This window comes from Centropristis striata, chromosome 5, assembly GCF_030273125.1.
Source record: "Centropristis striata isolate RG_2023a ecotype Rhode Island chromosome 5, C.striata_1.0, whole genome shotgun sequence".
NCBI classification, from domain to species: domain Eukaryota; kingdom Metazoa; phylum Chordata; class Actinopteri; order Perciformes; family Serranidae; genus Centropristis; species Centropristis striata.
Genome location: NC_081521.1, coordinates 25,443,163 through 25,465,975, shown reverse-complemented (window position 1 = coordinate 25,465,975; position 22,813 = coordinate 25,443,163). Strand labels below are relative to the sequence as shown.

The 22,813-nt window shown below is 40.0% G+C and overlaps 5 protein-coding genes across 9 annotated transcripts in view; 2 read left to right on the top strand and 3 right to left on the bottom strand.

The window, feature by feature from the left end:
* The window catches only part of LOC131971526 (taste receptor type 1 member 1), a 4,584-nt gene extending 1,054 nt beyond the window's left edge, over positions 1–3,530 (top strand). Inside the window, exons 3-6 of the mRNA XM_059333035.1 lie at positions 483–1,244; positions 1,320–1,541; positions 1,817–1,937; positions 2,608–3,530. Of these exons, the coding sequence (XP_059189018.1) occupies positions 483–1,244; positions 1,320–1,541; positions 1,817–1,937; positions 2,608–3,530 (2,028 nt within the window). The remainder of the gene's footprint in view (positions 1–482; positions 1,245–1,319; positions 1,542–1,816; positions 1,938–2,607) is intronic.
* A 1,932-nt stretch (positions 3,531–5,462) lies between these two features.
* Positions 5,463–6,085, top strand: LOC131971966 (transcription factor HES-5-like). The gene is made up of 2 exons (XM_059333672.1): positions 5,463–5,615; positions 5,729–6,085. Exons 1-2 carry the CDS (start codon positions 5,463–5,465, stop codon positions 6,083–6,085), a joined length of 510 nt encoding a protein of 169 aa, XP_059189655.1.
* Positions 6,086–7,551: 1,466 nt separating this feature from the next.
* On the bottom strand, positions 7,552–8,726 carry her12 (hairy-related 12). Its single transcript, XM_059333673.1, has 2 exons — positions 8,599–8,726; positions 7,552–8,485 (listed from the first exon to the last, which is right to left on the bottom strand). Exons 1-2 carry the CDS (start codon positions 8,665–8,667, stop codon positions 8,078–8,080), a joined length of 477 nt encoding a protein of 158 aa, XP_059189656.1. The 5' UTR covers positions 8,668–8,726; the 3' UTR covers positions 7,552–8,077.
* Positions 8,727–13,795: 5,069 nt separating this feature from the next.
* LOC131971960 (transcription factor HES-5-like) lies at positions 13,796–15,241 on the bottom strand. The gene is made up of 2 exons (XM_059333663.1): positions 15,077–15,241; positions 13,796–14,968 (listed from the first exon to the last, which is right to left on the bottom strand). The coding sequence occupies exons 1-2, from the start codon at positions 15,239–15,241 to the stop codon at positions 14,534–14,536; spliced, it is 600 nt and encodes a 199-aa protein (XP_059189646.1). The 3' UTR covers positions 13,796–14,533.
* A 4,604-nt stretch (positions 15,242–19,845) lies between these two features.
* ubr4 (ubiquitin protein ligase E3 component n-recognin 4) overlaps positions 19,846–22,813 on the bottom strand; it is a 51,772-nt gene continuing 48,804 nt past the window's right edge. For all 5 annotated transcript variants that reach the window (XM_059333618.1, XM_059333619.1, XM_059333620.1 and 2 more), the window contains 4 exons: positions 22,473–22,697; positions 22,082–22,172; positions 21,504–21,666; positions 19,846–21,274 (listed from right to left, as the gene is read on the bottom strand). In XM_059333618.1, coding sequence (XP_059189601.1) covers positions 21,210–21,274; positions 21,504–21,666; positions 22,082–22,172; positions 22,473–22,697 — 544 coding nt within the window. In that variant the 3' untranslated portion in view covers positions 19,846–21,209. The remainder of the gene's footprint in view (positions 21,275–21,503; positions 21,667–22,081; positions 22,173–22,472; positions 22,698–22,813) is intronic.

Here is a 22,813-nt window from a genome sequence, read left to right as displayed (position 1 = left end):
ATACATGTGGCACACATTTTGGCGAGGGTGAAGTTCAGCTTCAGCTCCTAAAATAAGTCTAGAATAAACTGTGTAGCCAAAATAATACAGACACTCTCACTGTTAAGGACAAAAATGTCCCCACTGAAACCCACGAACAACACAGTTTTTAATCAAACAACCATCAAAGCAAAAACTTGTATTCTATTGTATCATAAAATGTTCAGTTTTTACTATTTTCCACCTTATCTGTCAAGAATAAATCACATCGTCACAATCATTTCATAGAAAGAGGTTAAAAAATATTTTATTCCAACTTTATGAGAAACAGTGTAATAGTGACATTGTGTAGAAAAATGACATTTAAAGGGTAAGATTTCACAAAATTATTTGATATTTGATAGTTATGATCAGATGCTTAATAAAAGTTTATTAACTCAGTGAAAGTGGAATAACACATTAAACACATTACGCATTTTTGTCATGCTCTTGCTTTATTTTAGATCTCTTTTGAAGCATCAAATGAACAGCTGAGCAATAAGTTCCTCTATCCAGCATTTCTCCGCACAATTCCCAATGATAAGAACCAGGTGGCGGCTATGATCCAGCTTCTAGTTCGTTTCAACTGGACCTGGATCGCTCTCTTGGGCAGTGACAATGAATATGGCCTTCAGGGCATGCAGAGCCTGTCCAAGCGAGCGCCGCACCACGGCATCTGCATCGCCTACCAGGGAGTCATCCCCGCCTACCACCACGACAAAATCCAGACCATGAGGAACATGGTGGAAGGCATACTGAAGACCAAAGTCAACACCATTGTGGTCTTCTCCAGCAAGTCAAAACTCAAGAACTTCTTCCCATTCGTGGTTGAGAGGAACATGACAGGAAAGGTGTGGATCGGGACGGAGGACTGGTCAGCGGCTACTATCATATCAGAGATTCCAGGGATCCACTCCATTGGCACTGTAATCGGCATATCTGTCAAATATGCAGCCATACCTGGCTTTGAGGAATTTGAGAGGAAAGTGTTTGAGGCTGCAGTGCAACAGAATGACACTCAGGTGGTCTCAAAGAGCTCCAGCAATGACTGTATGCATAGCACAGACCTGTACAGCCTCGCCAGGCACAAGTTTCCTCTGGGGGATTATGACATCACCTCCTCCTTCAATGTTTATAAGGCAGTGTACGCTGTGGCTCATGCTCTGCACCAAGCACTTGATTGTGATTCTGGAGAGTGCCAAAGGCGGAGGGTGTACCCATGGGAGGTGAGCAGACTGTAAATCTCTCAGAACCATGTTGCTTAATAGGCACTAATGTTTCTGTCTTCATCTCCATCTCAGGTGCTCTTTTGGCTTAAAGAGGTGCAATTCTCTGTAGGCAACACCTCTATGTACTTCGACGTGAACGGGGACCCTCCTACAGGATATGACATAATTTCCTGGGTTTGGAAGGGGGCCGCCTGGTCCCTCAAAGTTGTGGGCTCCTTCAGCCCAAATCCAGTTTCGCTCATAGTTGATGCTGATGAAATTGAGTGGCACGACTCTGGAAATGATACAACAGCAGTACGAGCTTTTGGAGTAACTTTGAGTAAAGTGTTTGTGTGTAAAGCTTAAAAACTCTTCAGTTTCTAGTCTAATTCAGTGCAAATATGATGCAACAATTAGTAAGAAATCTAAGAGTTAATTTCCCTCAACTGGAATGCACTGTGTGTTTAGCTGCCTATTCAGTTTGAAAGGAAAATAATGAAACAGTAATAATAATCACACGTGCAACTGAAAATGCCAATTCTGTTTAATTAAATGTTATATATTGTCTGTGCCCTGTCTGTTGTGTCTAGGTGCCGCTCTCCATCTGCTCTCCACCTTGCCCAACAGGTCACAAGAAGCAGCTGACAGGGCCACACACATGCTGCTTTGACTGCCAGGAGTGCCCCTCTGCCACGTTTCTCAATAAGAGTGGTAAAAAAAAATTTCAACATAACCTGTAGATTGTTTTGTTGTGAGATAAGAAGATAATCCACACACCTTGTTGAGAACAGTTTCACGTTGGAGTTATGCTACAAAGAATATAGTTCCAACATGAAACTGCTCACAGCAAGGTCTGTGGATAATCTTGAGTAACTGGGTCATAACTTGAAAGGACCAGGGTTGAGAAACAGAAAAAAAACAAGATCATTGTTAGTTGTGTGGTTACACCTAAGACCTAAGGTTGGGATTACATTAATACGTCTTAATACGTTGAAGAAGAAATGCACAGTGTTATGTGTTTTCAACAAATGCAGATTAACTTCAAAACCATATATAGCCAATTCATGTAAAAAGATACAAACCTATTTTTTATCACAAATTTTACATCTGCTCAGATGTAAATGTAGCTTAGTGGAACATTTTGAACATTACTCCAAATCAGCAGCATTTTTTACTGGTTTTGTGTGAGGTTGACCAGCAGGTGGAGCTGAGTACTTATACTATGGCTTAGTGCAGGTGCCAAAGACATGCAAACTCTTGTGAAAAGTGACATTGTGCCTTACATGTGACCAATGCCTAAAAAATGCTTGCATGCTCTAAACCATGACATTTTCTCTTGATACAGCCTCTCATATTCACGTATGCTCTCTCTCTTCCTCAGAACCCACGGCATGCCAGCCGTGTCTGCCGGAGGAGTGGGCTCCCCCGAGCAGCGAGCAGTGTCTGAACAGGACCGTCCTGCTGCTCGCCTGGGACGCCCCCCTCTCCATCGCCCTGCTCTTCTTCTTGGCCACCTGTCTTCTCATGACCTCCAGCTCCGCAGTAATCCTCCTGCTCAACCTGAACACGCCCGTGGCCAAGTCTGCCGGAGGCCGCACCTGCCTCCTGATGCTGGCAGCCCTGACTGCTGCTGCCATGAGTTCTTTGTGCCATTTTGGCCAGCCGTCTCCTCTGGCCTGCATCCTCAAGCAGCCTCTATTTATCTTCAGCTTCACTGTGTGCCTGGCCTGCATCGCTGTGCGCTCCCTCCAGGTCGTCTGCATTTTTAAATTTGCATCCAAGCTGCCGCCGGCCTATGACAAGTGGGCCAAAAAGCGGGGGCCAGAGTTCACCATCTTCCTGGTGTCTTTGATCATACTGCTCATTTCTGTGCTCCGTGTGGCCGTGAACGCCCCCCGGCCGTCCCAGGATCTGGACTTCTACAAAGACAGCATTGTGTTGGAGTGCAGTAACACCCTCTCACCTGGTGCATGCATTGAGCTTGCTTACGTTTCACTGCTCAGCTTCCTCTGCTTCTGTTTCAGCTACATGGGCAAAGACCTGCCAGCCAACTACAACGAGGCCAAGTGTGTGACCTTCAGCCTCATGGTGTACATGATCTCCTGGATGAGCTTCTTCACCCTCTACCTCATCAGCAGAGGCCCGTTCACCATGGCTGCACAAGTGTTTGCCACGCTCTTCAGTGTCCTGGCCTTCTTCGGGGGCTACTTCCTGCCCAAAATATATATTATTGTCTTGAAGCCGCAAATGAACACCACAGCCCATTTCCAAAACTGTATTCAGATGTATACCATGAGCAAATAATGAAGCGTGTAATTATTTCAGTCGAATTGTGTGATGCAGGAATACCAAGTAAATAATGGAAACAACCCAGGTTAAGTGTAACTTTTCAAATTTATTTTAAAGCTCCAGTGTGTAGAATTTAGTGGCATCTAGTGGTGAAGTTGCAGATTTCAACCAACTGAGTCCCCCTTCTCTAACCGCTCCCTTTCCAAGCACGTTGGAGAATCTACGGTGGCCTTCAGGTAACATAAAAACACAAAACGCCCTTTCCAGAGCCAGTGTTCGGTGAGGAACTGCCCCCTATGTAGATATGAAGGGCTCCTTCTAAAATAAACACATCAGTTGTTGTTGTTTTTTAATTATACACGAATAGAAACATATTTATTCTAGATTTCATTTCTGCCAATATAGCCCCCTAAATCCTAAGTTTTACAACATTAATTGTATGTGTAACCAAATAATGGTTCAGTTGGTCTCAGTAGTGAAAAGAAAATAAATCATTTGTGTGTGTGCGCGTGTGTGTGTGTGTGTATATATATATATATATATATATATATATATATATATATATATATATATATATATATATATATATATATATATTAATATATGTTTTATGAGTGGATGTGTGTGGGAGGGAATCAACAGAACCCCCTAGTGGATGTACTGGATAATGCCACATTAACACTGGATTAATGTTTTTGGAAAATAAATACAGAAGACTAAAGTGTGAGATCAACTCATGTATCGGATCTTTTACTTGTTTCAATCATTTTGAAATTAAAAATAATTGGTCAAAAACCTAACTGAAATCAAATCTTGAAAAGAAAAGACATTTCTGTTGTTTTTCAGATTTTTCATGAAGTGACCTGTAAAAATTTAATAGTTTTTAAATGTCTGTTTTGGTTGAAAAAAACAAGTGTTGTGTGATATTATATTTACAGGGATGTGATAAAAAGTGGCAGCTGGTCCTAGAAATAAAAGTTTTAGTATTGCAGCAAGACGTAACATCTCATTGCATTTCAAATAAATGCACAATTTGTCTGTCTTGTGTCTGTGTATATGTGCAACCACACACACACACACACACACACACATGCGCACACACACACACACACACACACACAGTGCTGCTGCTGGCTGTTGTTTGAGAGAAGAGATGAAAAGGCCTTTTGTAACTGGGAGGTCAGCACTATTGACCAGTAGATGTGTGAGTAGAGTCCGAGCTTGGTTTTCCCACAGTCTCTCTGTCCACTCACGGCTTAATACCCTCAGTCAACAATAGAAGTGTGCCATGGGTGAACAAGCAGGAGTTTTATCGTCAGCACACCACAAGGACCAGAGCAATGGGCTGTGGCGGAGATCTCAAGAGATTTATTTGACAAGCCTTTTCATCCATTGCATTTAAGAAATTTAAAATTCATCAGCACACAATATGTAGAACATGTTTTATAAAAAAGCCCGTCAGTTCGTCTGACGGATACAGTAGGACGGATACAATGGTCAGACTTTTCTCGCAAAGACTACTATAATGAGAAACATAAACACACACACACACACACACACATACATACATTAGTTTATTTAAAATTCAATATTACATTTATCATCATCATAATTATTACATCATTAAAAGTCTTAGTTACACACTAGCAATGAAACCAATAATAACATGCTTACTTTTAACACCTGTTCCCTAGATGCCACCGATGCATTAAATCTTGTTTAATTATTCCCTGGGAGCACATCAGGAGACCCCTCCTGTGTAACTGGAGTGTGAGATAAGCAGCAGCCCCTGATCAGAGACTGACAGCACATCATTCTCAGGCTGATGTTTATCTTGGGAATGGTTTTTATCTCTACTGGTCAGCCTGTGATTGCTTCACCTCTGAGTTATTGATGTGTGACTCATTGTTACAAACCGCGGCCCTGCCTGGGTCACATGGCTTTGTTATGCTAATAACACACTATAAAATGAGGAGTGTCTCCTCCAGAGAGGTCAGAACTTACAGTGAAGAAGACTTCACCTGCACAGACATGGCTCCCTGTTCCAACAGCTTCTCCTCACTTCACCACATCAGGATCTCTGAGAAAGACAACATTAAAGTGAGTACGGTGGGAGATTTTAATGCTTTTGTCTCAGCTTGTACTGTAGAAATGTTTGATTGTTTATTATTAATTTGGATCATGGGCTTATCTATATGTCCCCTCTTCCCCAGTTGAGAAAACCTATTGTGGAGAAAATGCGCAGAGATCGCATCAACAGCTGCATCGAGCAACTCAAGATCATTCTGGAGAAGGAGTTCCACAAGCAGGAGCCCAACTCCAAGCTGGAGAAAGCCGACATCCTGGAGATGACTGTAGGCTTCCTGAGGCAGCAGCTGCAGCCGGGCCTCTGTCACAGCGACTACAACCAAGGCTACCCTGCCTCTCCTCTGCAGGGCCTCCAGCAGCAGGAGCAGCAGCTCCATCAGACCCAGAGAGCCAGCAGCTCATCCCCAATCTGCTCCACCCTCAGGCCCACCACGCTGCAGGACAGCAGCAGCAGCAGAGGGTCCATGTGGAGGCCTTGGTAGACACTCTGACACCTGAGGGGACGCTCCCTCACTATGTAGGAAATATATTTCCAGCCTGCTCATTCATAGTGTCAATGAGTGTTTTTTTTAGAGTTTTATCATATTGATGATAAGATATGTAAGAGAGATTCTATCCCCTTGCTCCTTAAAGCAACACTGCTCCTTTCAGCCAAATGAAATCAGTGAGGTTGTCATCAGTGTTTTGTTTCTCTATGAAACTGAAAATGTATTCATTGTATGAAGTTAAACTTGTTCTGAAGTTTAACATGTATATGTCACATTGTTATGTTGAACATGTGTGTTTCCTGTTTGCCTTTAATAAAGGAATAAAGTATTTGACTAAATGCAGGTTGTGTGTGTGTATGCTGCATATTATTTTTAATGTATTAATGTATTGGATATAAATGCTTTGTGTTGGAAATAGGATTTAACTGTGAAACACAAAACTAGAAAGTGTTCACCATAATTTAAAGTTGTATTTCAATTAAATATATTTATTTTCTCTTACATTTTGTGCAGATCTATTAATTGTGAATATAGTGTGCATGTTATTCACACAAAAAAATCAAATCACACAAAAAGTGTGTCTGTATGTTTTACTTAAAATGTAAATGTTTTTTTCCCCCAGGAAGCACCAGATTTATGAGAGTCTTAAATTCATTTTTAACCTGTAGATATATGCATTTCCATCGATACTTTTCAATCACTATTTAAAACTTCCTTTAGATTTTAGTCAAAAATATTAGTTTTTCCATACTGCCACCTAACACTTTGCTTGTGACTTTTTTTTTTCAGTTTATTGATATCAACTCTGGACAAATACAATTCAAATAAATGCAGTCATGTTCCCCAATATGCAAGGCTTAAATCAAAGAAGAAAATTGTCTGTATTAGTAATTTAATTCGAAACACGAAATAAACCACTAACATTAAAAGAAAACATTCAGTGACTTATGAACATCCTTTTGTTGTTATTTTGGAGAATGTCACATGATGTTTGGTCCAAGAGGCTATAGATATCAGAATGGTTTTGCACATAAAAATACTCAAGCCAAAAGCAAGAACATCCTTATATCTGTTGCTTTTTACTTTAGTGGATTACTTTCAATAATATTATGTTGCATATGTAATTATTTGTTTGAGATGAATGTTTAAGTGTGTCTTGCATGAAAATGAAAACGTATGTTTCCCTTTCTACTTCTTTTTTTCATGTATAAGTTATAAAACATTGTGTGTCTAGCAAATTACAATTTCACTGTAACTTAACCACCATTTGTTTTTGTTTTGTTAAAGAAAAAAACATTTTAACATGATGAAAATTGGCCAAAAATGCAATACACATTTCCCTTAGTAAGAAAGGAAAGTCATCAAAACAATTAATATTTTTTAAAACATTTTTTTTCTTTTGCACAACACATATAATATTTACATTTATTTCTTGGAATAACAACTATTGATTCAGCATATCTATGATTGTATCTTTTTTTATTATAAATTGTCATACAAATGTTAGATATGAGTTTTAAGAGCCTACATGTGATAGCAAAACAGTAATATCAACACAAATGTTAATAGGAACATCAACTTGCACACATGGACAAACACACGCCATCAACATCCTCACACATACAATTTGGCATAGATAATTCAAAAAAAGAAGAGAAATATTCTCAACAGCAGCTGTCAGTATAACACAGTACGGCAGATACTGTTACATCAAGCAGTCCAAAGATAAACTCCACTGGAGTAAACAGTCATTTCACTCAAAATCAACCTCCAGCTTTAAACACAAAAGAAAATCAAACATCAAATGTGAATCAAAGTCAAAGCAGGACAACCTTCAAATAAGTGAGAGCCTTAGCTTTTACTACTTGTCCATCAATGTGATGAGACAATAAAGAAACCCATCGTGAATGAGCCAGCTGGAAATATATTTCCTACATAGTGAGAGAGCGTCCCCTCAGGTGTCAGAGTGTCTGTGTGTCAGAGTGTCTACCAAGGCCTCCACATGGGCCCTCTGCTGCTGCTGCTGTCCTGCAGCGTGGTGGGCCTGAGGGTGGAGCAGACTGGGGATGAGCTGCTGGCTCTCTGGGCCTGATGGAGCTGCTGCTCCTGGAGGCCCTGCAGAGAAGAGGCAGAGGCCTCTGTGTTGGATCCAGCAGACAGGAAATGCACAGAGTCCCTCCAGCAGTGAGAGTAGCCTTGGTTGTAGTCGCTGTGACAGAGGCCCGGCTGCAGCTGCTGCCTCAGGAAGCTTACAGTCATCTCCAGGATGTCGGCTTTCTCCAGCTTGGAGTTGGGCTCCTGCTTGTGGAACTCCTTCTCCAGAATGATCTTGAGTTGCTCGATGCAGCTGTTGATGCGATCTCTGCGCATTTTCTCCACAATAGGTTTTCTCAGCTGAGGAAGAGGAGACAAGTAGGTAAGCCCATGATCCAAATCAATAAAAAACAATCAAACATTTGTACTGTACAAGCTGAAACAAAAGCATTAAAATCTCCTGCAGTACTCACTTTAATGTTGTCTTTTTCAGAGATCCTGATGTGGTGAATAGAGGAGAAGTTGGTGGAGCAGGGAGCCATGTCTGTGCAGGTGAAGTCAGCAGCTTCTTATGGACTGCAGTGTTAGCTCTGATGTCCCTGGAGGGGCTGCTCCTCATTTTATACTGGGAGATTAGCATAACAAAGCCATGTGGCTCAGGCAGGGCTGGGGTTCCCACACTCTGACCAGTGGGACTCCCAGCACAACAATAGAAGACATGTCAATAACTCAGAGACCCTGTATCTGTGTGAGGCATGGTTCCCAAGATAAGCAACAGGTAATTAACATGTTTTCCAGCAGGCATTTGAGCAGTTATCATAAACCAAAGGTCTAAATTACATTTTTACATGTAAAAATAAATGAGGGGAAGTGATGCATACAAAGTTTTAGCATCTTCAAAGGGGGGTCACTGCAATTAAGGACCAAATGCTTCACTGCAATAAAACAATATAAGCTGAAGGCTTTCATTTTCTCTTCAAAGAAAGCTTCCCTTCCTCCAGAAAGCATTTTTGGAGCAGACAGCAGCATTTGGACACATGAAAATGTTTTTGTTTGTTTTTTTCAGAATAAGAGGCGACTCTTTTTATTGTTACAGGCTCACCACAGTTAGAGTAAATAATGTTTAAAAGGAGAAAATTAAAGTGAAGGAGAACGGAAGCAGCAGTTGGACAGCGCCAAAGAATGACGTCACTTAGCTGCAGGTGAAACATTTCAGTTCCCACCTGTTTCTTTTCCTGACTACAGAAGTGCCGTGGGAAGACAGGCTGCAATAATGTGAGGACAGACGCTGATTACAGGCTGCTGCTGACTCGCCCTGCCAGGTGTGAAAGCAGGTGAGTGGCGCACGTTCTCAACGGCGCGAGTCGAGAGACCGCGGGCGGGGCAGAGGCAATACATGGGATCTCGTGCGCACAGCTTGACTTTTTCATGAGTTTGTTGTCGCATTAAGCAAACACGGACGTTTTATCCACGTGCTCATCTGACTTCATGCAGAAAGACAAAATGGCGCCAAATGTGCACAAAGAATGTAGGTTTTTTTTTCCAGTGGTGGAAGAAGTCTTCAGATCTCCTACTGAAGTAAAAGTACTAATACCTCCCTGTGAAACTACTACACTACAAGCAAAGTCCTGCATTCAAAACTCAGACCGTTTTATGTCTTCTTAATATATTATTTGATCATTATTATTACTACTATTTATATATATATATATATATATATATATATATATATATATATATATATATATATATATATAAAGAAACTATTATATTATACAGTAAAAAAAAGTTTAAAAACCAAATAAAAGTCAACAGAATTAAATAACTTAAAACTCTAAAATAATTAATAATTAAAAAGCCAGATTTAAAAAATAAATAAACAAAATTCTCAACTCAAGTAAAGTACAAGTACCTCAAAATTGTACTGAGGTACAGTACTTGAGTAAATGTACTCAGTTACATTCCACCACTGTTTTTTTTTTCATACCAAATACTAAAAGAAAGTTATGTGATGCACTGAAGCCCCACATGAGGAGGACTTACTTGTATTACATGTCTGTGTTATGAAGCAAAACCAGATTTTATTTTACCAAAGTGACCTAGAAGCAGTGTTAATGGCAGGTGATTTGACAGACACCTGTAGAATCACCTGAAAAATCATTAGTTTAATCATTGATTTTCAAAATAAATGAAAGTTATTTTGGACAATTATTTGGAAAATTGCATCACCAATTTTTTAAAACTAAATTTCACTTGAAGTTTTGAAAAGTTTTGAGTATGCAACAGTGAATCCACTTGTCAATTCACAGTAACAAAGTTGCTAACTATGTTGATATCATTAAAGTAATTTTTCATGCAAAAAAATAGCAGAAAATGTTGTTTTCTTCCTCTCAAACGTGCAGATTCCCTGCTTCTCTTTTGTATTATACAGTCATGAAAGGAAAAAAATATTAGACCACCCTTGTTTTCTTCAAGTTCTTGTTCATTTTAGTGCCTGGTATATAATGATAACAACAAAAATACCTCAAAGGAGTTTAATTTAAGAGCTGATATCTAGCCATTTTCCATGGCTTTCTTGATAGTGATTTTGGTTATTATTGAGTAAATAGAAAATGGCTAGATATCATCTCTGAAATTAAACTCTTATGAGCTATTTTTGTTGTTATCATCATATTTTTCCAAACAAATATATATTTAGTTGTACCAGGCATTAAAATGCTCAAGAAATTGAAGAAAAAGGGTGGTCTAATATTTTTTTTTAATTTATCATATTTATCTGTATATCATTTGGTCTTGGACTGCCCAAACAAGACATTTAAAGACATCACCTTGGGATTTGAGAAGCTGTGATGGACATAATTTGCTTAGTTGCAGGCCTAACAGGTTAATTTAGTTTGGATTTTTTTTCCTGAGACTGTACTGCATGTTCAATTATGTGTGGTGAAACAAATCATGTTTGGATTATTATTGTTGTTTTTAGTCACATATTAGTCACTGAGTTGTGCTGAAAAACTACATTTCATCATAAGCTCTTGTCTCAGGTCCCCTGAGGGTCTGCCGACCCTGTTGTAAATGGACTGTGTCAAATTAGTGTCAAGTTAATGGCATTATGAGCGGGCTGACAGTGTGCCTCTCAGGGCCTCCATCACTGGCTGGCCCCAGATGTGAAGCCAGCCTTGTGGGTGCAGTGTGAGTAGTCCCGTCTCCCCAGTTTCCCACCAGTCCCCAACATCAGGGTAAATGAGCTACAAAAGCCATGCCGCTCCTCAATGCTCCTCTGGGAATGTTAATTGATCTTTTGTTGCAGGACAAACAGAAACTCTGTGTCTCGGTCCATCTGGGAAAAATCAAGTCAACTGGCTTCACTGGCCGGCACTGAGTGGCCTGTCTGCCTTTAGTCTGTGTTGACTCTTTTAATTTAAAGGTTTCAGACGGCCAACTACAGTGCTGAAAGAAGTACTCAACGTTTTCATTAAGTCAAATAGAAATGCCACAACAGAAATACTACTCCATTCAGATATGTTACTTAGAAACCTGTAACTGCAATTAACAGTTTATTTGTCTTTGAGATGCAAATTAAAGGGGCACTTAGAGTAATACAGTAACACATGAAATAACATAATATAGGGAAAATGTTCATTAAGAAACAGCACCATATAATGGTAAATATAATGATATGAGAACGATAATAATACCAAAATAACTACACTATACGTCATTGACAACAATTAATTGGACTGTATTTCAAAGTGATTAAGTGATTTAAAACAAGGAAAACACATTAACCTGAAACCATTAAAAAAAAATTAAATTAGAACTAATTAAATGAGTAACCAGCACCTTGCATTATGTGGAGCAACTACACTATATCAACAGGTCCCAAACCTACTCAGATGGAAGAAAGTAACTTTCCTCCATTTGAGCAGGTTTGGGACCTGTTGATACAGTATACTTGCTCATCATTTGAATATTTAGGAATAAATATGTACATATCATGGCTTTAGCCCTCACGTGATTGTTTCAGTATATGAAAGCACAGAAACTGCCTTGGAATCTGCCAACTGACGTCCCTGTTTGGCTTTATTATTTGTCCTCTCCATTGATTTCATTATGGGCATGTTTGTGTGAATGTGTGCCTCCTCTGAAAGTTAGTGTGCACTACATGGCTGCTGGGGGTCTTTGTCTACAAGTGTGTGTGAAGACGAGTTCCCCTCCCACCAGCAGCCTGAGAGCTCTGAATTCCTGCCATAAAGTCTCGGCCATCGCTCAGACCTGCGGCGGCACAGAGCGGCTTCCCGTCAGCCATCTCTCTGTGAGTGTGATATCTCCCGTTTCCCACACTCTGTGCCTATTCAGTGGCCCCGAGACGGGAACAATAGAAGTGTGTCTTGTTACACATCACATTAGCTACGGTGTTTGATCTCCTGTTGAAGGGGGAGGGGAGGCAGCTTCAGCCAGACCATCTGGCCTGGCCAACTAGACCCTGAGAAAGTCCCAGGCATGCCACATTCTCCACAACTTCTGCACACACAAATAGTTGTGAAAGACTTTTGTGGCACTTGAGACATAATTCAAGCACTAGACAGCATGCCACGACCACCACAACAGAAATGGGACATGTGATGTGCGGGGGTGTCTCCTCCTAGCCCCAATTTTTCCCCCCTTTTTTTGCACACCTGTGTACTAGTAAGGTAAGATAAGATGAAACATTAAATAATACTAGGCGGAAAAGTAAGCGTAAACGTATTTGTTGACAAAAAAAAAATCATGTCATTAAGACATATCGCATTATAAATGAATAATTCACACTGGAGAACTCAGAACCTGCACATGCAGATATTATTCAGATATTCTACTTAAGTCAAAGTAGCAATACAACAGTTTAGAAATACTTTCATGAAAGTAAAAGTCATGCATTCAAAATGTTACGTAAGTAAAAGGACAGAATTATCAGCATCAAAGCATACTTCATTGTATTATCATTACCCATTATGCAGAATGACTCATTTCAGAGCATGTAAATAACATTATTGGATCAATATTATTAATTGACTATCACTTTAATGTTGCCGCTGGTTATGGTGGATCTTATTTGTATTACTTTAACTCACTTTTTGGGAGCTTTATCCATAAAAAATATATCACAATTTATTAGTTGATTTATATTTTATATAATCTGAATATAAAAAGTAACTAGTTATCAAATCAATGTAGTGGATAAAAAAGTACAATATTTCCACTGAGATGTAGCCGAGGAAATAAAGTAGCAGAAAATACAAACTCAAGTAAAGTACAAGTAACTCAAAGTCATACTTAAGTACAGTACTTCAATTCCACCACTGTTGCAGAGTTAGAGTAAGTTATGGTTACCTAGCATTTTTAGCATTATTTAAGAAGACTGCTTCAAAAATCAAATCTTGAGCTCTATACTTTTGTGCTCTTGCACAAAGCACAATAGTGAAGCTGCAGCCAGTTGAATGCTGCTGATAAACTCTTTAGTGTGAATGGATAAAAGTGATGAAGTGATCCTTAATATAGCTATTTCAAATCTTGACCAGAACCAGATTCATACAAACTGACAGTTTGTATGCATGACTGTATATGTATGTTACTGTATATGTATGTTGTCCTCTGAAACTTGTACTTCTGAGAAAAGTGAAGACAATACAGTTGTTCATGTCTGCAAAACTTCATGTGAAGTTTTCCATTTATTTTTCAAGTTCAAATGCAAACTTCTCAAGGAAGCAATTCAACAGATTCTTTTAACAAAGAGTGATGTCAACATAAAATGCCTTTATAAAAGGTATTCACTAAAGATGAAAAAACATCTATTATGAACAGTTTACAGTCACAGTGCTCCTTCACACATATGCCAAATAATGGTTACATATAGTCATCATAAAGTATAATCATAAAGAGATTTACAGTAAAAGAAGGATCCATAGGATCCACTTATGGGATATTGTTGAATCATCAACACCAAGCTGGTGAAATGTATCAGTCAGTGAAACTCAGTATCTAAACTTGAGTTTAAACACAAATCAAACAGTGTCACAGACACTTAAATAGTTTTAACCCAATGTGGGTTTTACAACAAGATCAGTGATGTTTGCAAAACAAACACAAGTATTTTTCCCCAAAAGGAGTAATTGACACAATCACAGAGTAAACACTTTAAATATAAAGTGTATAATGTGTCTACACACAGTGTACATGTTCAGTAAAACCTGAAGCTTTTGAGTCCTTCCAAAGGAATACTGGCACATTGTGCCCAGCTCGCCACACAATAACACACTCAATTATATAGAATCTCCTGCCAAAGCAGAAGGAAACAGACTTCAATAAGTCACAACTTTCTGTCCATGACGTTCACAGACGTAGTTCTCTTTCTCTCCGAGTGCCTCCATCCTACCAGGGCCTCCACAGAGCACTGCCGGCCTGGCTCACGCCCTTACTGGAGCTGATCTGATGGAGCGGAGAGCCGGGAGGGGAGATGGTGCAGGGACCGTGGCTGGACACCTGCAGGCCCTGGAAGTGGCTGAGCAGCCGGCGGTGGGCCTGAGTCTGGACCTCACAGTGGGACAGGAAGCTGACAGCCTCCTGCACGCAGTGGGAGTAGCCTTCTCGGCCCGTCATCAGCCCAGAGGTCACACCGGCTTTCTGCTGATGCTTCTGCTGCTGCCAGCCTCTCAGATAGGCCACAGCCATCTCCAAGATGTCTGCCTTCTCTTGCTTAGAGTCAGGCTGCTGCCTGAGGAACTCAGGACCCAGCAGGGATTTCAGCTGCTCGATGCTGGTGTTGATGCGGTCTCTGCGCAGTTTCTCCACCATTGGCTTTCTCAGCTGAAGAGAAGAAAAACAAAAGCCATTTAGTATATAAAGTCCAACTTTTTCATATTACTTTAAAACTATGCATCAAGGTGAATGTGACTTTATGGAAACCATATTTACCTTATGAGCAGGAGTCAGGTGTTCCTTAGGATAGCTTGCTTGTCCAAAAACAGTGGGAGCCATAGCTGTAGAGCGAGAGCGTTCCTGCTCGGTTTGAAGAGCCAGTCGAATCTGAGCTGCCTTCTCCTCTGCCTCGGCCCTGTATTTATACACCCAAATCTCCATATGAATGTGTGGGTCTTGGGCTTGTTGGAGTTTCTCACAGTCCCTCGGCCAATGAGAGCGCTGGGAAGGGCTTTGAGGAACGCAGGGCTGCCACATGCTCAATGAAGTGTTTATAGCCGTGGGGACAATGAGTGTGTCTCCGGGGAGCAGGTGGAGGAATAGACTGCGAGAGAAAGAGCCCGGGGTGGGGTGGTGGGGCGGGAGGAGGGGGAGTAGCTGGGAGACTGACCCAGTACTTGTGTTGATATGGGAAAGTGGTGACCCCAGAGGGAAGCATGCCGCTGTCTCATGTCATCTCAACCGCCACGTAATTGAGCACAAAGTGCCTCCGCCACCAGGCACACGTGGGTGTTACAGAGGGCCAAACATTAGAAAAGGCCAACATGCAGCCACTTCCACAAGTTTGACACGGCAGACTTTCCTCATGGAGCTGTGCAACAGTCGAGACGTCTCACAGATGGAAAGAAGAAAGAGCTTCTCTGCAAGTTTTGGGACTAATCTATCTATCTATCTATCTATCTATCTATCTATCTATCTATCTATCTATCTGTCTGTCTGTCTGTCTGTCTGTCTGTCTGTCTGTCTGTCTGTCTCTATTTATCTATTTATCTATCTATCTATCTATCTATCTATCTATCTATCTATCTATCTATCTATCTATCTATCTATCTATCTATCTATCTATCTATCCATCCATCCATCCATCCATCCATCCATCCATCCATCCATCCATCCATCCATCCATATTTTTAAATTTATTTGGAAGGCTATTATAAAAAAAATATTTAAAAAATAAAGAAAAAAATAATTAATTCATTTTTTAATAATATATATTTTTTTAAGTTTTTCTTTTTAGGAAGAAAAGGTTTGGAAATGTATTTATAATTAATCAAATAAAAAAATGTTTGCCACCTTTTGATATTTTGATTCAATGTTTACATTTCCAATTTCCATTTCAGGGCTGAAATATTGACATATGTGATTGTTGCCAATTAGATTCATTATATATATATATATATATTTTTTTTTATTAATTATTATTTTTTTTAATTTTATTTATTTATTTTTAGATTCACCCCTGTGAAACTGTCAAATGTAAACATCCCCACAAACTTTCTGGTAAAATATTTGTGTCTCTGTCTTACTGTTTCTGTGCAAAAAGACATTATTACTGACAGATGACTACACTGACTACAGATGCTCTCCCTCTAAACACTTTAAAGTCAACCCTGACTTATTGTGCTGTCAAAAGGACTCTTTTGAAGTTCAGTCTGTCCGCTTTGGTCAACAGGAACAGTAAGAGAAAGAAACTGCTTCGACTGTAAACATCCTAACAGATTCCACACTCCGAGCACATGTTCACACATCAGGCAAACCCCCACATACTCATAGAGACAGCCACACTCTCATTCACTTTCCCTCCCTCCCACACACACACACTCACTCACAGCTGGCTGACCTGCCTGCCGCTGGCCACGTCTCAGTCACACGCTCCCTTCCTGCCTGTGTGGAACGTGGGAGCCGCTGTGGTCCCAGGCTTCCCACACTTCAGTGTTAATGACACTGAGGCCGGCTGCACAAAGGAAGTGTGCCCCATCGAACAAAGATTGAGTGACCAACCCCCCCCCAACACACACACACACACACACACCCAGGAACACAGTGCTGTCAACAGGGCTTCCAGGCACACCATCTGGACGGATCGTACGCTATTGTAAGCCAATCAAGCATGGGAGACGCTCACCGTGAGAATTGGAGGGGCTGAAATAGAGACAGAAAGTTAAATGAGAAGAATAGGGAGTGTGTGTGAGTGTGTAGGGTGAGAAACTTTGTGGATAATTGATAAGTTTTTTCCCCACAGTTTGGGCCTTAAAATCAAGTTGCATGAGATAAAAAGTTTTTGAAAAGAGGATTCAGGAAAAGAAAATACATAATAAGGACACAAATATATTAGGTAGGTAAGGTAGTCATAGGTAATGATGTCCTGAAAAACTATATTGTCAGCTGTGATTAAAGCTGTGATGATTTTACATATTTCTGATCTCCTAAAGATAACTCTTTCTACATTTATTTAATTTTTAAAGTAAAAAGTGGAAGCACATGTCTAATGCCATTCAGCTTCAGACTGAACATCTCTATCCACCACGTTGTTAAATGGACGCACTTCTCCTCCATGTAGGACGTCTTCAGGCTGGCATTTTCCCTCCATGTTCCCACCACATATCACTCCCAGTCGATACAATAACGAGGATATCTCCCTTGTTGTGGCACATCAGCTGAGCGCCAAGAGGCCATCGCAGGGCCCCTCCCACCTGTTTGTTTGGATTGGGGCCATTGTACCCCATGAATTCAACTAATTCATTCACATTCTATTGTCATAACACTGCTTTGTGATTGGCCCAACACTGTGAGAACCAGCATCACATTAAATCAATGGGAAAGTTGGTATAAGTATATAAAGGAGGGAGGTCGTACTGGGTGAAATCATAACTCTGAACGCCTCTCGTAGCCGACACAGGCCTGGACTGACTGACTGGACAGCATCTGACTGTGTATTCACCATGAGGGATCAGCATACAACGTAAGCTCAAATGGAGGAAACTCATCTGTAGAAGCCATTTTGACTAATTTCTTTGAACTTTTGTGTCATTCAAGGTCATTGTGGGATGTTTTGGTAATTTTGTTTTGTCAGGTTATTTGAGCCAAGATTCTTCAAACAGGAATGAGTAACACTTATCAGTACTGAATGAAAGTGTTGATTGTTTCTGACTTTGGGACGATAATCAAAGAGATGTTAGAGTAAGTTCAAAATTACCAAAAAAAGCTTTCTTACTTTCCCTTATTACAGATTTGTTTTGATTTGTCCAGATTTTGAGGGTTTTTTTCTGAGATTTCACCCTCCACCCCAAGACAATGGAGTAGGATTTTGGGTGCACAGATCACACTAACAGTTTTTCTGGGGAGTATTTGAATGAAAACAGTTTACAAAGAGTTTGTGGACTGTGCAGAGTAGCAGGGAACTTTTCTGGAAAAATGTGTTTTATCAAATCATCCCATTTTGTAAATTGGGTGAACCAGCCCTTTAAAAGCTCTTACAGTTGTGGACTTCTGTAAACAGCTGCATTTAAAACCTGTGTCTCAAGAAGTATTCTAATGTTTCTCCTTTTTCCTCCTCAGCATGTGTAAAATGATGGTTTTGGAGAGGAAATGCACAGACAGAGCAGTGAGGCTCCGCTCGGCACTGGAGAGCCAACTCAACACTGGCGTGTCCAGCTCTGACGTGTGGGACAAGACGGTGTCTTTCTTCACGGTGAAGAAGGCCTTGATTTTCCATAACGGCTACACCAAATCGTCCAGAGACACCATGCGGTTCTTCCCCTCACCTGCTGAGGACGTGGCGCCGCTGTGCTGCCAGTGAGAAGTGGACACACACATGAAGACCACATGAAATGAGAGGAACGTTGCCAAGAAGAGGTTCCAAATAAAAAAGGACTTTAAATGAAAAATGTAGTTTCCCACGGAAAGAAAAGATTTTAAATGTGTCCTATACACACTGATCTTACTAGCCCACAAATGTGCCTTAAAATGTGCATTTTATGCCTTAAGCCTGACTACTCCTTGAAGCTGGTCACCTACAGACCATGTTGTGTTGAGGTTTTGTTAAACTGAAGCCATATTCCTTTGTATGAAGGAGAAATGTGTATGCTAATGTATACTTTGTTTTGTAAATGTTTTTTTACATTATGTTGAGTGATGTTATTACTTTTTTTTTTTTACTTATGTTGTATGTATGAAATGAGTTGCTGAAAGCCATAAGTGAAATGTGCAATATGAGCTTTCATATGCAAGTTAAAAATAAAGCTATGTTGATGTTTTTCTAACATACAGGTTGAGCTGATTTTTTTTTCCTAACAATAATAATAGATGTCTTAAGGGTTAAACTTTGTTATGGATGTAAAAGTTTGTATTTTGTTTACAGGAAGTGAGAAGAAAAAAAAATACTAGACCACCCTTGTTTTCCGCAATTTCTTGTTCATTTTAATGCCTGGTACAACTAAAGGTAGATTTGTTTGGACAAATATAACAAAAATAGCTCAAAAGAGTTTAATTTAAGAGCTGATATCTATCCATTTTCCATGGTTTTCTTGATAATGATTTTGGTTATCAAGAATTTATCCAAATAAAGGTACCTTTAGATGTACCAGGCATTAAAATGAACAATAAATTGAAGAAAACAATGGTCTAATAACTTGTTCCATGACTGAATTTCATGTCACACATCACCTCTTGATGAATATCGCCCTCTAGTGGCCTTTATAGACCTGTACCTCAGATAAAAGGTAAAGTTTGGCTGTTATCAAGTATCTGGTTTATACAGGTGCTGTATAGAAGTTTAAAATTCTTGCATCGTGACAATCTTATTCAAGAGTCCCAGTAACCAGGACGTTGAGCCTGCATGAACCTGATGCATCATTCATTTTTCAGTAACTTCTCTATTGCGACTCGGGCCTTTGCCGAGTTGAAAACAAATGTGCCGTTTTAATGTAGAACAGCACATTTGTGGAAAACGGCAGGTGGAACAGAAGAGGTTACCCTGGTGCAGATGTGGAATTATTACGGCTTTATTAATCATAGGCTAAATTAAAAAAAGCAGACATTCAGCAACAGTTGAACATTGTAGCAGCGGGAAGAGGCAAATCAACAATAAACTGGGTGAACTCCCCACCATGCATTCAGCTCTCAAACACAGGGACGTTGTTTTGACTGTCTAAGTTGAGATTCAATTGCTGAAAATAAAACTCAGCGGCAACTTGCTTCTCCAGAAATTGTTCCGGAGATTGACCCAAGAAATAAAGAAACTGCTGGGGAAGAAAACAAACTGAACGACAAAATCCATCAGTCAAAGAAAAGTGTTTAAGGATATAATGTAGGTCTGTTTTATTATTAATTTAGACAGGTCTGATATTTCATTGCAACAGATGTAATCTTTAACAAGTCCAAAGTTCACTTTGTCACAAAGGCATAGCTTTATGGAAAAAATAAAACAAACTTTTATTCATCTTTCTTTACCCCCATTTTGCTTCTGAGGTTGATAAAAGAAACCTTACACATACACACTAAATGAAAAAACTTTTTTTGTTCTGTCCATCACTCAGATTCCAGTTACACGAAGACCAAACAGCGAGAGCCCCGAAGAAAAGGACATGTTAGCTAGCAACCATGTGACACTGAAACCTTCTGCCATTTTTAAAAAGCTGGACCAAAAAACAAACTTAAACCAAACAAAAAGGAAAAATAAGATAAAATCAAATGCCACTCTTAACACGTGGTGGGTCAAATCCCAAAACATTTTTAGTTACCTTAACATTGCACCCCATTATTAGGGGAGGAGGGGTTTGAAAAAGTTTTCACCCTAAAACAGAATTCACAAGTTATTCCCATCAACCAAACAGCTATTTTTTTTGGACATTCATTCTCTTAGCCTGCCATTCTGTGACAATCTACGATGTCCTTACACAAAAAACAATGGTAAAGCTTCAGGTTTGTTGGCAGTCACAGCCATGAACCAGAAAATACACAAGATATCTCTGATGATCAGCTGTCCCATATTTCAAGCTTGGCGAGTCATTCATCAGTCATCAGCTCTGAACTTAAGCGTTCTGAATCAGAGGGCAAAGCATAAATTCTGTTTTAGTGTCCCCCCCCTTCCCTTTAACAGCATTGTGTTCTTGTGTTAAACGTTACAGAGATGTTGCCAGAGGTGGATGACTTTTTTTTAGACTACACATAGTTTTCTGCTTAAAGTTAATTTGAAGATGTCATACGTGGGAGGGAGGTGAGTAAGAGGCATGGTGTATACTCTGTGTGTACTCAGCATGTGTGTAAAAAGAGAAAATCTTTCTTTTTCCCCCAAACTTTATTTGCAGGGCTGTTGTGTGTTGGAGGGGTGAGGGTTTGAGGCTGGCAATCAGGGCAAAGAGTTCAACAAATCCTGCAGGAAGAGGTCTGGGTCTGGGATCTCAGAGAGGAGACCTGGAAGAGAAACATCGAGTCAAGTTTCTTAGTAACATTCACGTCACATTTCAGTTTAGATTTAAGATTAAGATTAAGTTTGTTTTCTTTTCACACTGAGAAAAATCCAAGCGAAGCAAAAGCCAGAGTCCAGTTTAACCAGACTCAGAAGCACAGGTTTAAAGAATCTTTCCATCCTTTAATTTTGATATTTATCAGACAGTTACAAAGTTAGTGCATGTTTACTGACCTGCAAAATCAAAGAACTCCGACATGGATTCGGCAGGCATGAGTTCATCCTGGAAGGCCCTGAGCACGCGCTCCGATGCTTCGTAGATGGGCATGTCGTTGTGACGGACATATTCTGCCAGCGAGAAGGACCAGCCCCCCTCTGTGTTGCTGGTCGGTACTTTCTGTAGGGCCAAAGAGGAGAAAAATTCAGTCTGTCACTGCAGTTTTATTCTCCAGAGTGCAAATAAATGCACTATCATGTGTGTTTCTGTTAGTACTGATGTCTCAGACTCCACTTAATTACATTTAAAGAAGTTTCTGTTGTTTGTGTCAACATTGAGATGTTTTTCCTGTTACTGTTAATCAAGCCTTGGTTTAGGTATTCAAGTTGATCCATGTTTAAACACATTAAAAAGTGGAATTAAATACGTCTCTGCAACATTACAAAGATAAGTAAGATATGACCAGCACTGATCAATGCCCAATCGATCAAAGAATTCCAACAAAAAAACTATAATCTATACATTGTGGACTATCATCTGAATTACATTTGAAGCATTAACGTGCACATTAGTTTTGAAAATGTCGCACATTTACCCTGAACATGTCGTAGACGAGATCCACCAGGCCCCAGAAGAGAAGAGGCGAGCGATAGACTGCATATTCCTTTGGTGCTTTATCTGCGAGTCTGATAATAAAGGAGAAGAGGATGAAGGTAGGAGCTTGTGTCAAGATAAATTGTATGAAATTTTACTTTTCAATGAATATCCTAAAGAAAGAGCACAGCCTCCAGCATGGATTTCTTAACTCAGATCTGCTTTACAAAAACACTGGAATATCAAAAAATGCTCAAAATTGGTTTCATCATTGCCTATTTCAAACAAATGCAAAATGAATGGATATTAACAAAATGACACACAACTGCTGCATCAATCTGCTGTAAATCAAAGAGGGACAGAAACTTTTTTTTTTTTAAACGGTGTCATACTTGTTGGTGCAGACTGCGGAGACCTTGCGGGCGTGTGCGTTGACCAGGAGTCTTCGTAGGAAGTATAAACGTGAAGTCCTCCAGCGTTCAGGTGGCATAATGTGCATGGCCAAGATGGTGAAATAATGCGGCCCTTCAACCTCGTACGAGCTCTCCACCCATTTCTCACAAGGCTGCTCCTGGAAACTCTGCAGGTTCTTCTCCTCCCGGGACGTTGCTCTTGTACTGCAGAGATAGAGTTTGCACAGCGAAGGGAGATGAGGAGGGGAAGAGAGGAACTATGCAACTGGATGCAGGACAAATAGGCTGACTTATGGTTTGTGTGTCATCTAGTAGCTGGG